The 13,935-nt window shown below is 39.5% G+C and overlaps 1 protein-coding gene across 1 annotated transcript in view; it reads left to right on the top strand.

The window, feature by feature from the left end:
* The window catches only part of add3a (adducin 3 (gamma) a), a 110,576-nt gene that overhangs the window by 78,936 nt on the left and 17,705 nt on the right, over positions 1–13,935 (top strand). Inside the window, 5 exon segments of the mRNA XM_042336601.1 lie at positions 1,262–1,477; positions 11,763–11,901; positions 12,003–12,065; positions 12,068–12,153; positions 13,567–13,647. Coding sequence (XP_042192535.1) covers positions 1,283–1,477; positions 11,763–11,901; positions 12,003–12,065; positions 12,068–12,153; positions 13,567–13,647 — 564 coding nt within the window. The 5' untranslated portion in view covers positions 1,262–1,282.

Below are 13,935 nucleotides of genomic sequence, written 5' to 3'. Positions count from 1 at the left end.
TTTGACCAGTAACCACTAGTAATAATAATAATAATCCTTGCATTTGATACAGCGCTTTTCACGTCTGCTCAACGTCTCAAAGCGCTTCACAGAATATGCTGTAAAGTGAATTGATCGTATATTTGTGGGCAAATCGTGGCAGCCAATTGCGCACAGCAGTGTCCCACAAACAGTCGTGGATTGAAATGACCAATTTATTATTGTTTTTGTTTTTGGAGGGATTATTATTAGGCGTGTGGAGTAAGGAAACTTGCCCAAGGTTTCACTCTGCCTGGAATTGAACCGAGGAATCTCGCTTGCAAAGCGAGTTCTCTAACTACTGAGCTACAGGACAGTAGATGAAGTGCTGTACTTCCAATGGTGAATAGAAGGTTGTACCACATTTAAAACCATGAGGCCACAACATTGAAGTTGGAGATCTTTGGTGAACTCCGAGATTGGGTTACTGCCTTCAGATTCACTTAAGAGAGATGTGTTCCGTGTGTTTTTCTTTTAAACAGGTTTTACTTGTGTAACCCATTTTAAGACTTGTTTTGCAATGTTGTCATGCAGGTGGCCAAAAGGAAATACCAAATGTTATTATGAGACTTGTGCACATTAGATAAAGCTTTACAAGTACCTGATGGTGAATTGTCAGCCTGTCATTAAGTCTTGTGCTGATGCTTGTGACTATTTTTTCGTGGACAAGTTATACAACACTAAATTACACTACAAAATTACATTTCACATTGGGAGGACATCCCAAGGCGCTATTATAACACAGTGTCTTGATTTTTATGGACCCAAGGCACCTAATGAACTCGATTCTGGCTCTGGAACTGCACTGTTCCCCATAGAGGCCGAATGTTATAACTGCAATTTATGTGGAGATGAATGAAGAAGTAAAATATCAACCCTTCATACGTGCTTCAGGGAGTTGTATTTCCTTCTCCTTTCAGCAGTAAGTCGATTTTGTTTTAAACCAAACTGAGTTATTTGGAAGCATTGTTCTACAAGACTTTTAATGCACGGAACAGCGCTACTGCTTTCCAATAGTGTTTTGGGGACAGAGGAAGTTACATCCATTGGCTTGTTTCATTAATTTGTCGTGCACAAGATTAAACCTCTCTATGGAGTAGAGAACATTATGAAGACAATTACGTCTCCCTGTGGTATATTATTTTACAAACTTTAATTGCGGACCTCTTCTTACACTGTTTCTGTTTTTGTGCGTGTTGGACAATACCCATCAGCAACTTAACTTTTCGTTTTATTGTTGCAGGAGACCAGACAAACCTGTACCATGAGTAGTGATGCCAACCAGGGAGTGATAACTACCCCTCCTCCACCCAGTATGGTTCACAAGGAGAGCTATTTTGACCGCTTTGATGAGAATGACCCTGAATACATCCGTGAGAGGAACATGTCCCCGGACTTGAGACAGGACTTCAATATGATGGACCAGAGGAAGCGAGTTTCTCAAATACTACAAAGTCCTGTAAGTATCCATAATAAGAATTGTATATTTGTGGGCATTTCACAGTATATCCTGTAATGTATGTGATAAAGCTCTATGTCAAATGCAAGGATTATTATTATGAGAACTGACATGGTCTCTCTTACAATATTATTTATTTTGTGTATTATTTGTGTATTTTTACACAAATATTTGTGCATTTTTTCTTGATGCCCTCAACCTCTATCTTACACTTGTTTTTTGAAGTTTTGCTACACTGTGTACAACAGCAATTGTTTCATTTAGTACTTCTGTTTGAATTTACCTACTCGGGATCAATTTATAAGCCAACTCAGGTTCAGGGTTCATGTCATAGTAGTCATTAGCCCGATGTTCAGGAAAACCAGTCTCGAATGTTACTAATTGATTAAGAAAAAAATACATAAAGGAATAGAAAACTGACGAATTATGAAAGTGAATTTAAATATATACACCCCATTGAGTAGAGCGGCTGAATGGCTGTCTCATGTCTCATGTGCCATTGCAGGGATATTCTCAAGCCTCTACATTAGTCCTTAACTGCATTGTGTGCTACATTGCACCAGAATCTTTTAATTTGCGTGAATCGCCTTTCCACAGTGAAATCATGATTGAAGTAACCCTCAAATCAATACGGAACAGTAGCTATAGGGCCAGATGTAAATATGACCGAGAACTTTAATGTGCTTCAATTGTGAGGTAATGGGCTGAGAGTGTATTGGTTTGATTTGCATTTGGCATAGTTACCACAGCAGAGCTTTTACACCACAAATGGACAACACTATTCTTCATCTGCAGGGTTGGGGAAACCAAGGTTGAAAGATTTTATTAGTGGTTACTTACAAACAATATACAGCTCAGGGACGCCACTCGGCCCAACCAGTCCATGCTGGCGTTTATACTCCACACAAACCTTTACCCGCTTCTCACTTCCTGCCACACCCTTCTATTCTCCTCCCCCTCATGTGAAAGGTCAGCTTCCTTTTGAACGCGTCTTCACTATCTGATTCAACCACCACTTCGGACTGCAAGTTCCACAATCTCACTACCCTCTGCAGGAAGTGGTTTCTTCCTAAATTCGCTTTTAGATCCCTGAATGCTCTGTGACACTACTCTGCATGAGAGGCACTATGTAAATCAAGTTTTGGTTATGTTTGTGTCCGCGGTTACAGATGCTTATTAACCCCTTTTATAATTTTAAACAGTTCCATTTGGTCCCCCACTTAAATGTATCTTTTCCAGCAAAAACAAAGGCCTGACCTATCCAGTCTATCCTTATAGTGGTAGTCTGCCCGCGTGGTATAATCCTCGTAAACCCATGCTGTGCTCTTTCCATCGCTGCTATATCCTAATTATAGTGTGAAGACCAGAATTTGGCCCAATACTCCAATCATGGTTTAACCAAGGTTTTGTATAAGTGCAACATATATTCTCTATCCCTCTGGATATAAAGGTCTGTCAAGAATAAATTGACAAATGCATGGTACAGTTGTAGTATCTGTTAGAGGAGATTGACTCAATCCTAGAAATCCTGGTTTGTTTCATATCGGCGAAACCTTGGGCAAGCTTCCTTACTCCACACTCCTAATAATAATTCCCCCAAAACAAAACAATAATAAATTGGTCATTTTCAATCCACGACTGTTTGTGGGACACTGCTGTGTGCAGTTGGCTGCTGCGTTTCGCCAACAAATATATGGTCAATTCACTTTGTGAAGCGCTTTGAGACGTCGAGAAGACGTGAAAAGCGCTATATCAAATGCAAGGATTATTATTATTTATTATATCCAGCTTTTTTTATTTCAACTACAAGTTCCTTCTTTCCTCCCCCTCATCCCCCCCAAAATTACCTAAAAAATGACATTACGCCACTGACTGTGGTTATAAGGTCAGGTTGGCTCACCTGAAGATCATTCTGAAATCTTGCATACTTTTCTCAGCTATACTATATTTGTCCCTAAAACTGAATGTCTTTACAGGCAAATATAGTAGCAGCTGCACAGAGCAGACTGTTGAGGGTTTTTTTAACCGATCTTCACTTGTACATTGTGGAGGCTTTACAAACCCAACACTGGCTTGAGTTGTATGTTCATTTGTTTCCTTGCACCAAATGGTACAAATTGCAACAGAAGGAATTAAAGGCGACCAAAACATGTTATCATTTCAATATAAGCTCTCATGATGCTCACGTGCTACAAGCTACATACAGTTCAACATGACCTGACTATAACTAACTCGGAGAAACATAATGGAAAATAACTTTGATCATCTTTGGTAAGATTTGAGATGAAATGATAACTGCAGACTGTAATGGCCAGTGCTTTAGGGCAAATGTAGTACATTCCGTACTTACGGTGTCAATTTGACATGCAAATTGTGCCAAATCAATCCAAACACCACCCCCACCACCTTCCATTTCAGTTGGGTTTAAGATGTGAGATTGTGAAGTCATTCGCAAATGGAATTTATCTGAGGAGATGTTTCTTTTGCCAGGAAATCGATGTGCATTATAAATGCAGGCATTCCCATAAATAAAGCTTAACAGCATTCAGCATATGCGCATGCACAGAGCTCCCTTTAGTCATTGCTGTTTTGGAGCAGGAAATATAAAGGCAGCTTCCTTCCCCAATTGATTTACTACTGGCAACACATTTAAATTGCTTCCAGCAATATAAGCTGAGGGTTAAGATGCAACTGTTTGCCAGGATGTATTTGAAACCCTTCAGTATGGGTTTGATGCAAGTAATACACATTAACAAATTTTTCTTTTGTAAGAGTAATGCCCATAGGCTTAAATTAGATCAAATACTACCGTTAATTGTCATGCGAACCATTAAAAATTAAGGGTCAAAATACTGAAACAACAAATTACATTTGTAAAGCGCTTTTCACGTCAGGAGGATGTCCCAAGGCGTTGCAGTGCAGAATTATGGTGTGTGAACAAAGGAGAATCTTGTCGAGGGCCCAATTGGCAAAGGCAATAACTAGTGTAGAATTGAAATGTAACGATCAGAAAGATTGAGGCTGCTCTACGTTGGGGGTGTAAGGGGAAGGCTGGAGTTCCCACTCTAAAACACTACACCAGGATGACTGCTGGAAAAGCCACGTGTGTGTTTGCGTGTGTGTGTGTGTATCAGATGAAAGCATGATTGGGTTCAGGTATGATGATCTCTCAAAAGGACTTCTGATTGATGGTCCCTCTCTACACTCGGACACGAAGAATGGATGTTTGGGAAGCACTGGGAACAACTGGCACCAGTGGAACCGATTCCCAGCCTTTAGAGCGAAGGAAGGGAAGCAAAAGAAACTTCCTAGCTTTGTCACCAATAAGTGTTCTGACCACCTATGTTCAGATTGGTGCTGCACAATTGTAGGAAGTTGTAATTCCACAACACGCAAGAGCTGAGAGCATGTTCTAAATTTGTCATCTATAAATGGTCGGAAATGTACTATTCATAGTATAAGCGTTCTGTGACATGACACGTGTGAAGGATGCTATATAAACGCAAGTGGTTGTTAAGTCCAAGAATATTTGTTGTGTTAAAACTAGAATTAAATAGAATCTTGTACACATTAAAAAGCTGAATGTTCCTTTACAAATATGATTAATTGGGATGCCAAGTGTTAAACTACATAGAGAAGTTTTATTTGAACTAAATATCTAAATTACTGTGGCAATATAATTCATTTTGCTTGAGATATACAATTAACGTCTGAAAGCTACAATACGAGCAGAGTTGATCAAAGATAGATGAATGGTGTTCAGCACTGGGAACATAAAGTCCACATATCTGTTGCTGCAGTGCCCAGTAACTCAAGAGTTTGCAACCCCTTTTCATTTGCTAATCATATGTGATCCACACTGGGACAAGTAACAAAGATGATTGTGAAAGTTGGAATCCTCACGAAAACTTGGCTTGGTTAATAATAATAATCATTGCATTTTATACAGCGTATTATCACATCTTTGAGACGTCTCAAAACGCTTCATTGAATATTCCGTAAAGTGCAGTGACTGTATTTTGTGGGCAAATCGTGGCAGCAAATTGCGCACAGCAGCATCCCACAAACAATCGTGGATTGAGTGACCAAATTATTAAAACATTTTTGAAGGGATTATTACCCCCAGGAAAAGTGATTCGTCAACCCACTAACAACCGGGTTCCTATTTACTGCTAGGTAAACAGGCATGTGGAGTAAGGAAACTTGCCCAACATTTTGCTCTGCCTGAGAAATGAACCCAGGTCCTCTCGCTTGCGAGGCGGATGCTAGATAGATAAATTGATAGATTGTGTTAGTGTGTTCTCTGAATCTCGACCGTATAACAAGCTCCTAGCATTGCTTCTGTGATTCTTTCATCTGCTCACCTATTCAGGTCTACTTTGGCTTTTTTAAACCATTTTTGGGACCAGTTTATGATTAGTGAAGCATTTACTACTGCCAAGGACTCCTCAACAAACACAGCTTTCATTGCAATAAAGATTGCAGGTAAATGTCAAGGAAGGACCTGAATAACTGAACACAGTCCTAAAAGCCTATGCCTTGCAATCCTACCAATGTATTCATTACCTTTCCATAAACTCAATTATTGCTAAACTTTAGTGGCTTTAACCTCAACAAGAATAACCTGGAACACCCAGAGTTTTTGAAAGAATTGTACAACTTTTGTCTTTCACATTTTATTTTGTAAATCAGTCAATTTTGCCTCTACACATGTCTAGTTTACAAATGAGGGTCTGGATGTATGGGTTGAACATTAGACTGTGTCCTTTAAGTGCCTTTGTGTGCTTTGGCAGCACAGACACTGACACTTTGCCCTAAACTCAGTCACGTGGGCTTTTCCAAAGGCTTAGAAGTAGCACTTAAAAATCTGAAGCAAGGAAATTGAAATCCCAGTCATGCAACTGTCTGGCTTACAGAAGGGGAATGTGTAGCACAGACATTTGAATTTGAAGTACGCACAGCAAACGATAACCATTTAAAAGCATAAGAGCTTGATGCTTTGCAAAGAAGGCATTAAATATTTTGCAATTACAGAACTTAAATTATCTTAAGATGGCTAGATTAGGTTAGAAAAGAAGGAATTTCTCGTTGGTTACATTTTTTAACAGTTGCTTTATTTATTTACCTATTGCCTTCTTGAATCCTCTTTAGTTTACTTTTAATAACAATTCATGAGCAGTTTCCTGCATAATATGTTGTCTTTGTCAACGAAACATCAAAGCTTCATTGTTGCCCTTTAGGTTTGGCACAGTTTTATTTTTTTATTATGCAACTATATTGCAGTTTGATGTTTTGCACTACCTATCATGGTGGTTAAATACACAGCTCAGGAAGTTTGTATTCATGCTTGATCTGTGACGTCTCCAAACCGACCTGTCCGCTCCCTCCGCTCAGCAGACTCTGGTCTCCTACATGTCCCCAGTCCGCCCCACCATAGGCGGTCGAGCTTTCTGCCATCACCCTGTGGAACTCCATCCCAGAGTCCCTTTGCCTCACCCCACCCCCTACCCTTGCCTCCTTCAAGGCCCATCTCAAGTCCCTCCTCTTCAACTGCGCCTTCGATCACCATCCCTCCTGATCCCAGCACCTTGGGATGTCCAAAGATTCCCATGCCTTGGTACGTCCTCCCGATATGAAAGGTGCATTACAAATGTAATTTTATATTGTATCCCAATCCCCAGCTCAGGCGCAAATCCTTAACTGTCCATCGCCTTGATATGTCCTCCCGACATGAAAAGTATTATACACAAAGAATTTGTTGTTCTTGACTGGTTTTGTTTAATGACAGTTTCAGTTTCCCTTACTGTTCCTGAGCTGGAGCAGGAAAGGAAATCATCCTCTCACTCCCCCCACCCAAGCTGTAACCAGACATGTGTGTAGATGTGGTGATGAGGAAATGGTTGGAATCAGATATACTGCCCAATTGTTCTCCACCCCTGTGGTCACATAGTTTAACCAGCGAGTCTCAGCACGTTTGCATTTATAGAATGGTCAATTATCTTGACAGTTACCAGCATCTGTGGCACTTCACACCAGCATTCAGTCACTAGTTTAAATTTAAGCATTACAAAACCATTTGTGTTTTTGTGTGGGTGTGTGTATACGTGTGTGTGTTTATACACACCATTATCTATAGAGCAAAATATATTCGAATAACTAAAAGAAGTTAGATCAATATTTAGGAAGCAAGAGTATTGGGGTAAGGAGAAAAACAGAAAACTGGGATTAAAAGATCTGCCCTGATTTAATAAACCGATCAAACAGGCTCAACGACCTCTCATGTTACAATGTCATGACAGTTATATCGCCCTTTTACCAATGAAACGTTGATTTCTCCTTTAAAGCTTCTGCAACCAGTCGTGGGACACTTCTTCTTGCAGAGCCAAAGGCAGAGAACAGTGAGTGTTCATGGAGACATAAAATAGAAAGCAAGTGAGATCACACAGATTTCATAGCCTTTTCTTTTACCCTTACTGCTCAATTTTTGCTTTTCATCCAAAATAGCAAGGATGATGGATGTTGTAGATTCCGCTGAACTCACTGGTTGTGCTGCTTTGTAATGGGATGAGATTTCTTCTACCTGAAATGGAACACTGTGCTACCACCCAATAATCCATTTAGTGACCTGGAGTAGAGCTGATGAAACTTAAGAATGTAAATCGGTGAAGCAATGAACAAGAGAATACTGTTCTCTTGTCTAATAAACCTGACCCTCACTCCCTTCCTTGCTTCCTTCATAACCTTCTCAAGACTCTCTTCGACCGTGCCTTCGGTCACCCTCCTTCGAAAGGCACTGTACAAATGTAATTTTATTGTGGTCATTCAGTCTGTTTGTTCCATAGACCTGTTCCTTTGGATTACACTTCACCTCCTCCAACAGCTGTACTGAATCTGTTCTTCAAATGTAATTGAGCAAACAGCCCCAGAATATTCCTGTAACCCATCTTCTTCACCATGGAGTCCAATAGCTCAGTGGTTAGAGCACTCGCCTCGCGAGCGAGAAGACCTGGGTTTGAAATGTTTCCAAGCACCTTACAGGATAATTACAGCTAAGTGAGACTTTTCTGTGGACAAAGTTTGTCCACAGAGGATCTCACCAATAGCCATTAAGTGAATGACCAATTAATTGGAAAGATTGTCTAGGAGACTGGAAGAAACTTCCTTCTCATTTCGAAGAGTGCATTGGTATTTTTAACATCCACCTGAACAGGCAGTTGGTGCCTCATTTTAATGTCTTATCTGAAGGACGTATTTAAAGGGGTTCCTCAACACCAGTGTGGGTTACTTTTATTGGGAGTGAGTTCTACATTTCCACAATGTGAGGGATAAAAATGTTCTAACCTCCAGCACTGCTTAAGGGCTTTATAATTTTATAAATCTCTCAAATTGACTCACAATCTTGTATTTTGTTTGGGTTGGTTGACAGCTGCTTCTGTTGACCTTCAGTGAAAGATCAATAATTACACCCGGATCCTTTCCTTATTTACCTCTGCTAATATACACCCCGTCATTTGTGCACCTATTTGCTATTTCTTGTTATAATCTGCTTCCCCTACATTTCTCTACATTGCACTAAGGATAAAGGGATCTGGACTGAGATTTCATGTTGTGGCTTTTCCTTGGGGTTCATGTACTGTATTATGCTGTCTGCTTCAGAGCTGGTTCGGCTGGTAGGTGTGAATACAATCTCATTGCCTACTTTGCCCAGATATACGCGTTGGGTCAAAGTTCGATCCTTCCCTTTTAGTACAGTACAAACAGAAAAATTACCGCAATAAATCTTTGGATCAGATAGAAATTTATTGTCTATTCAGTTGCCTTTCAATGAAGCCCGCTTCAGGGTATAAAGCTCACCTTCCAGACGAACCCAAGGCACAACCTGGAAAGTCACTGAGGCGAGTTTGTCTCTGACTAATGTTAGCAGTTGTGGTGACATTTGGCTGTTAATGCTCTTCTGTAAGTAATTGTCGATCTGTAGTAGAAAGTGCCTGATACAAAATTTGTGTTCAGACGATATGTAATAGCTTTCATGTTAATTATTAATATGATTTATATGATCTCGCACTTCTTCCTTTTCATTTCACCATAACATTGAGAGTGTAACGATTCTAGACTTCCTTCAGACATCGACAGTGGTACGAGATTGCGTAAATGTTTTTATTTCTAACATTGATAGTTCTGTTTCCAGCTAAAACTATTCTTGCCAGCAATGTTTTAGTGCTACAAGTGCTTGTAACAAATGATGTCTGCTTTTCATTCAAGCGAAACAGTTCAATGTACTTCCAAGATGGGTTCCGTTGAGTAATGCTTCTTTATTTTTGGCTTGTATTCTAACCCACATGCTTCAATTTGGAATATTGGCAGAAAAGTCTTGATTTTAATTTGTTCAGTTCTTGCCTTCAGCTCTGTAAAATCTTTCAGTTTATCCCACTGAAATGGAAACCTAAAATTGCAGGAACCATCACATTTGTGAGTTTACTAATACATGTAATATGTGTATAATAATAAGCCTTGCATTTGATGTAGCGCCTTATCTCAAAGCGCTTCACAGAATATACTGTAAAGTGAATTGACTATATTTTATGGGAGAAATGCAGCAGCCAATTACGCACAGCAATGTCTCACAAACAGTCTTGGATTGAGTGTCCAAATTATCATTTTATTTTTGAAGGAATAATCTCCCCTCGTTAGTAATATTTAAGGTGCAATTTTGATTGTGGTCTCTAAGAAAGTAATGTTGGGTCATTCATTTTTTTTAAGCAGAAGTTTTACAGTAATACTGAAGTCTTTCAAGTTTTCTTTAATTTAACCATCACGTTTTCCTTACTCCTCTCACCCCAAAACAATCTTGAGGTAACACATGGGATTGTATGTTGTAAAAGCAATCCTTTTCATTGCACTGTGAAATTCCGGGACATTGATTTGTGCCTCCAAAGTGATTGTCCCCATTCTTCCCACCCCTAAAGTAAATTTCTAATTTCAGCCGTACCACTGGGTGTGGAGGACGTGAAGATTGTAGTGAGTGGAGTCAACAAGAAAGGAAGAGGCAAAGGTCAAAACACCTTAAAGTTTCCCTCCTTTTTTGTAAAAGTTATGGCGCCGTACTTTCCCTCTTTGTCATTCCCTGTGTCTGAAAAAACACTTTTAAATCTGCTTCCAGGCATTTGCCCTTAAATACAGACTGGGACGACTGGCCCTTAAATTTTCCTCCGTACAAGAAAGATTCTGCCTTCCACGTAATACTTGTGTAGCTGAGATCAAGACCTCATTGTCTTCGGTGGTCATGAGTGTCACTCCATAACTTACCACCTGAGTTCCAATGCACAATTGTGCCAACTCTAACCAGACTATTTAGGCATCATTTTCTGAAAGGAATGTTAGAGCTGAATCGAATGATCTGCATTACTCTACAATAATGCTACTCTTTACATTTGTTATAACAACAACTTGCATTTATATAGCAGCCTTCACGCAGGGTAGCGTCCCGGAGTGCTTGTAGTTTTAGTGCCTTTCATGTCGGGAGGATGTATCAAACCGCTTGACAGATGCACAATTTAGTATCAGTGTATTTTGAAAGCACAGAATATTTTGATATAGAAGGGAGATAGTTTGTTTTAAAATTGTTTCTGAGTAATGTTTCTCTCTTTTCTTCCCCCCCCCCCAAATAGAAATCAATCTATTGCTTGAAGCTATGTTTCTGTTACAGAAACACTGCTTATAAATAAATGTCATTTCATTTCAGATTCTAATTATACAATTTTACTGTTTTGTTACATTTAGAAATGCAATATCTTTCATCAGTGCTAGTGAGTTATGAGTTGACTGTTGAAATGCTGAAGGCGCATAATAAATGGATGTCTTAATGAAGTGCTCTGTTTGGCTTTGAATGTTCAGCTCGTGACAGAATCTGAAGCACATTATATGAGCTGCTAATTTGCATGTATCGCACAAGTGGTACATTCCTTGATATTAACTGACTTAAGTAAGATTTTCTTAGATGCTGTGCTAATTGTGTAGCAATATGTGTTTTTAAATTAAAAAACACCAAGGACAACAGTGTCTATTAAATAATTCCACAACACACATATTGGTTCTGATTGTATAATGTAAATAAATGACAGTATGTCACATCCAGCCGGGAAGCATGTTAAATATCTCCAAGAAGTGCAATGGAGTAATTCCGAAGTGACTTATGGTTTGTCTCGTGCATTTTGTCTCATGATATTTAATGTCTGTTTAACTGTCCATGAGGATGTCCACTTAAAACATTTGTGTTTATTTTTAGGCCTTCAGAGATGAGCTTGAGGCCCTCATTCAAGAACAAATGAAAAAGGGTAATAACCCTGCAGGTCTCCTTGCCTTACGACAGATAGCAGATTTTGTAATGGCAAGTTCTGTTACCTCATTACCAACAGCCCAATTGAGTAAGTGCCTGAAATACGTAAATGTATTTCTTAACTATGACCTACATCTTGAAGGCCTTGTCTGATGAATACTGTCGTATTTTCTAATATTTTCTCTTAAGGTCTGGGAACAGTCACGCCCATCAATGATCTACGTGGTGTGGAATCCGCTTCTTTCGTGAAAGGGAGAAGTTGACTCGGTGTAAAATCGCAAGCCTATACAGAGTATTAGATCTATTTGGATGGGCACATTTAGCTAGCACCTATATCACGGTAAGTTTGTGTCTCAGAAACCGATTTACTTTTTGTAGCAAGCTCCTTTTACCTCACTAGCATGTGAATCAATTTATAATTTAGGGTTAGCGTGTCATTACTGAGAAACATTTTGCTTCCTTTCGGAAGTAATGCTAAATCCTACCCCTAAAATTCAGGAAGTTATTTGGCAACCTATTGGTCACTTAACAGTGAGTTCTTGTGTCGTCCCCCTTCCTGACTGAGTGCTGCTCGTGGCCTTTTTGATTTTGCTACCAGGCAAAGCATTCTGAGGTTACAGCATTAAGTAAAAACATAATCAAGGGAATTAGTTATCTGAGCCAGTGCTTAATTTTGTAGCTACAGTTCTGTGCAATGTAAACGGCCCCGGGATCCGTTACTGTGAAGCGCTCTGAGACGCCGTCCGGCGTGGAGGACACTATATAAATCCAAGTTGTTGTCTATTCCTGTGTTCAAATGCGAACTTTATCTGGCTGGTTTCTGTGTTATAACTAACTGATCATTATTATTATAAGTTAGGTCTATTAGAAGTTGTTGCTTAAAATGCAACTATTTATTTAATAATGATTAATTTTTGTTTCATTATCTGTCTTGTATTCAATCCTAGCATATGCACCTACAAACAAGCATGTAACATGACTGGCTTCAATGCTATATCATAGACCTTCAATAGCAAGATATTTTAGGGAATAGTGAGTTCAGAAATACCCTCCATTTGGAAAATTGTTAACTATAATTGGCAGGCTTTCTACGCCGGTTGCAGGCAGCCAGACAATTATCCCAAACTGCTTTGCAAGCATTTCTAGCACTGAGAAACGCTCATGATCGCAATTGGTGCTGATCCACCGCTTCCTGCACGCAAGCTCAGCAAGCTCGCTAGTCCATGCTGGGCATGAGATTCCATGATCTGCAAGTGGGACTCGTAACTTCCTGGGGTTAAATTTTATGTACCCAGAATACCACATTATAATAATAATAATAATCCTTGCATTTGATATAGCACTTTTCATGTCGGGAGGACGTCCCAAAGCGCTTCACAGAACACACTGTAAAGTGATTTGACTGTATATTTGTGGGCGAACGCGGCAGCCAATTGCGCACAGCAATGTCCCACAAACAGTCGTAGATTGAAAATGACCAATTTATTATTGTTTTTGGTTTTGGAGGGATTATTATTAGGCTCTGTGTGGAGTAAGGAAACTTGCCCAAGGTTTCGCCCTCTGCCTGGAATTGAACTCAGGTCTCTCGCTTGCAAAGCGAGCGCTCTAACCACTGAGCTACAGGACTCCATAATATCCTGTATATGCTTGAATCTTACTCTGTACATTGGTGAAAAATTAGCAACCTCACAGCTCTGATCATTTTGTGCAAATGGTGTCCTAATGACATTTTAATTCTTTTTGTGCCCCTCAGGTTAGAGTAAGCAAGGAACACGATCACTTTCTCATTGTTCCCAGGGGCCTGTCGTATTCTGAAGCCACAGCTTCTAACCTTGTAAGTTTGCGTGTCATATGATACAGCTCTGGAAAGAATTTAGAAAACGGTGAAAGATTTCCTGTTCAAAAGATTCTGTTGCAACATCTGGTTAGAAATCTACAGATTCTTCATTCACAAAGGCTATTTTACCTGGGGTCTTTTTATAATTTACGAGAGAGATACAGCGTATTGCAACGTAACGTAAATGGTCATAAAAGGAGAATTCCCCACTGTTACAATGAATAATCTTTGCATTTGATATAGCGCTTTATCACATCTTCAAGACGTTTCAAGGCACTTCACAGA

Source organism: Callorhinchus milii, unplaced genomic scaffold, assembly GCF_018977255.1.
Source record: "Callorhinchus milii isolate IMCB2004 unplaced genomic scaffold, IMCB_Cmil_1.0 Scaffold7, whole genome shotgun sequence".
NCBI lineage: Eukaryota > Metazoa > Chordata > Chondrichthyes > Chimaeriformes > Callorhinchidae > Callorhinchus > Callorhinchus milii.
This window is presented reverse-complemented; position numbering and strand designations above follow the sequence as displayed.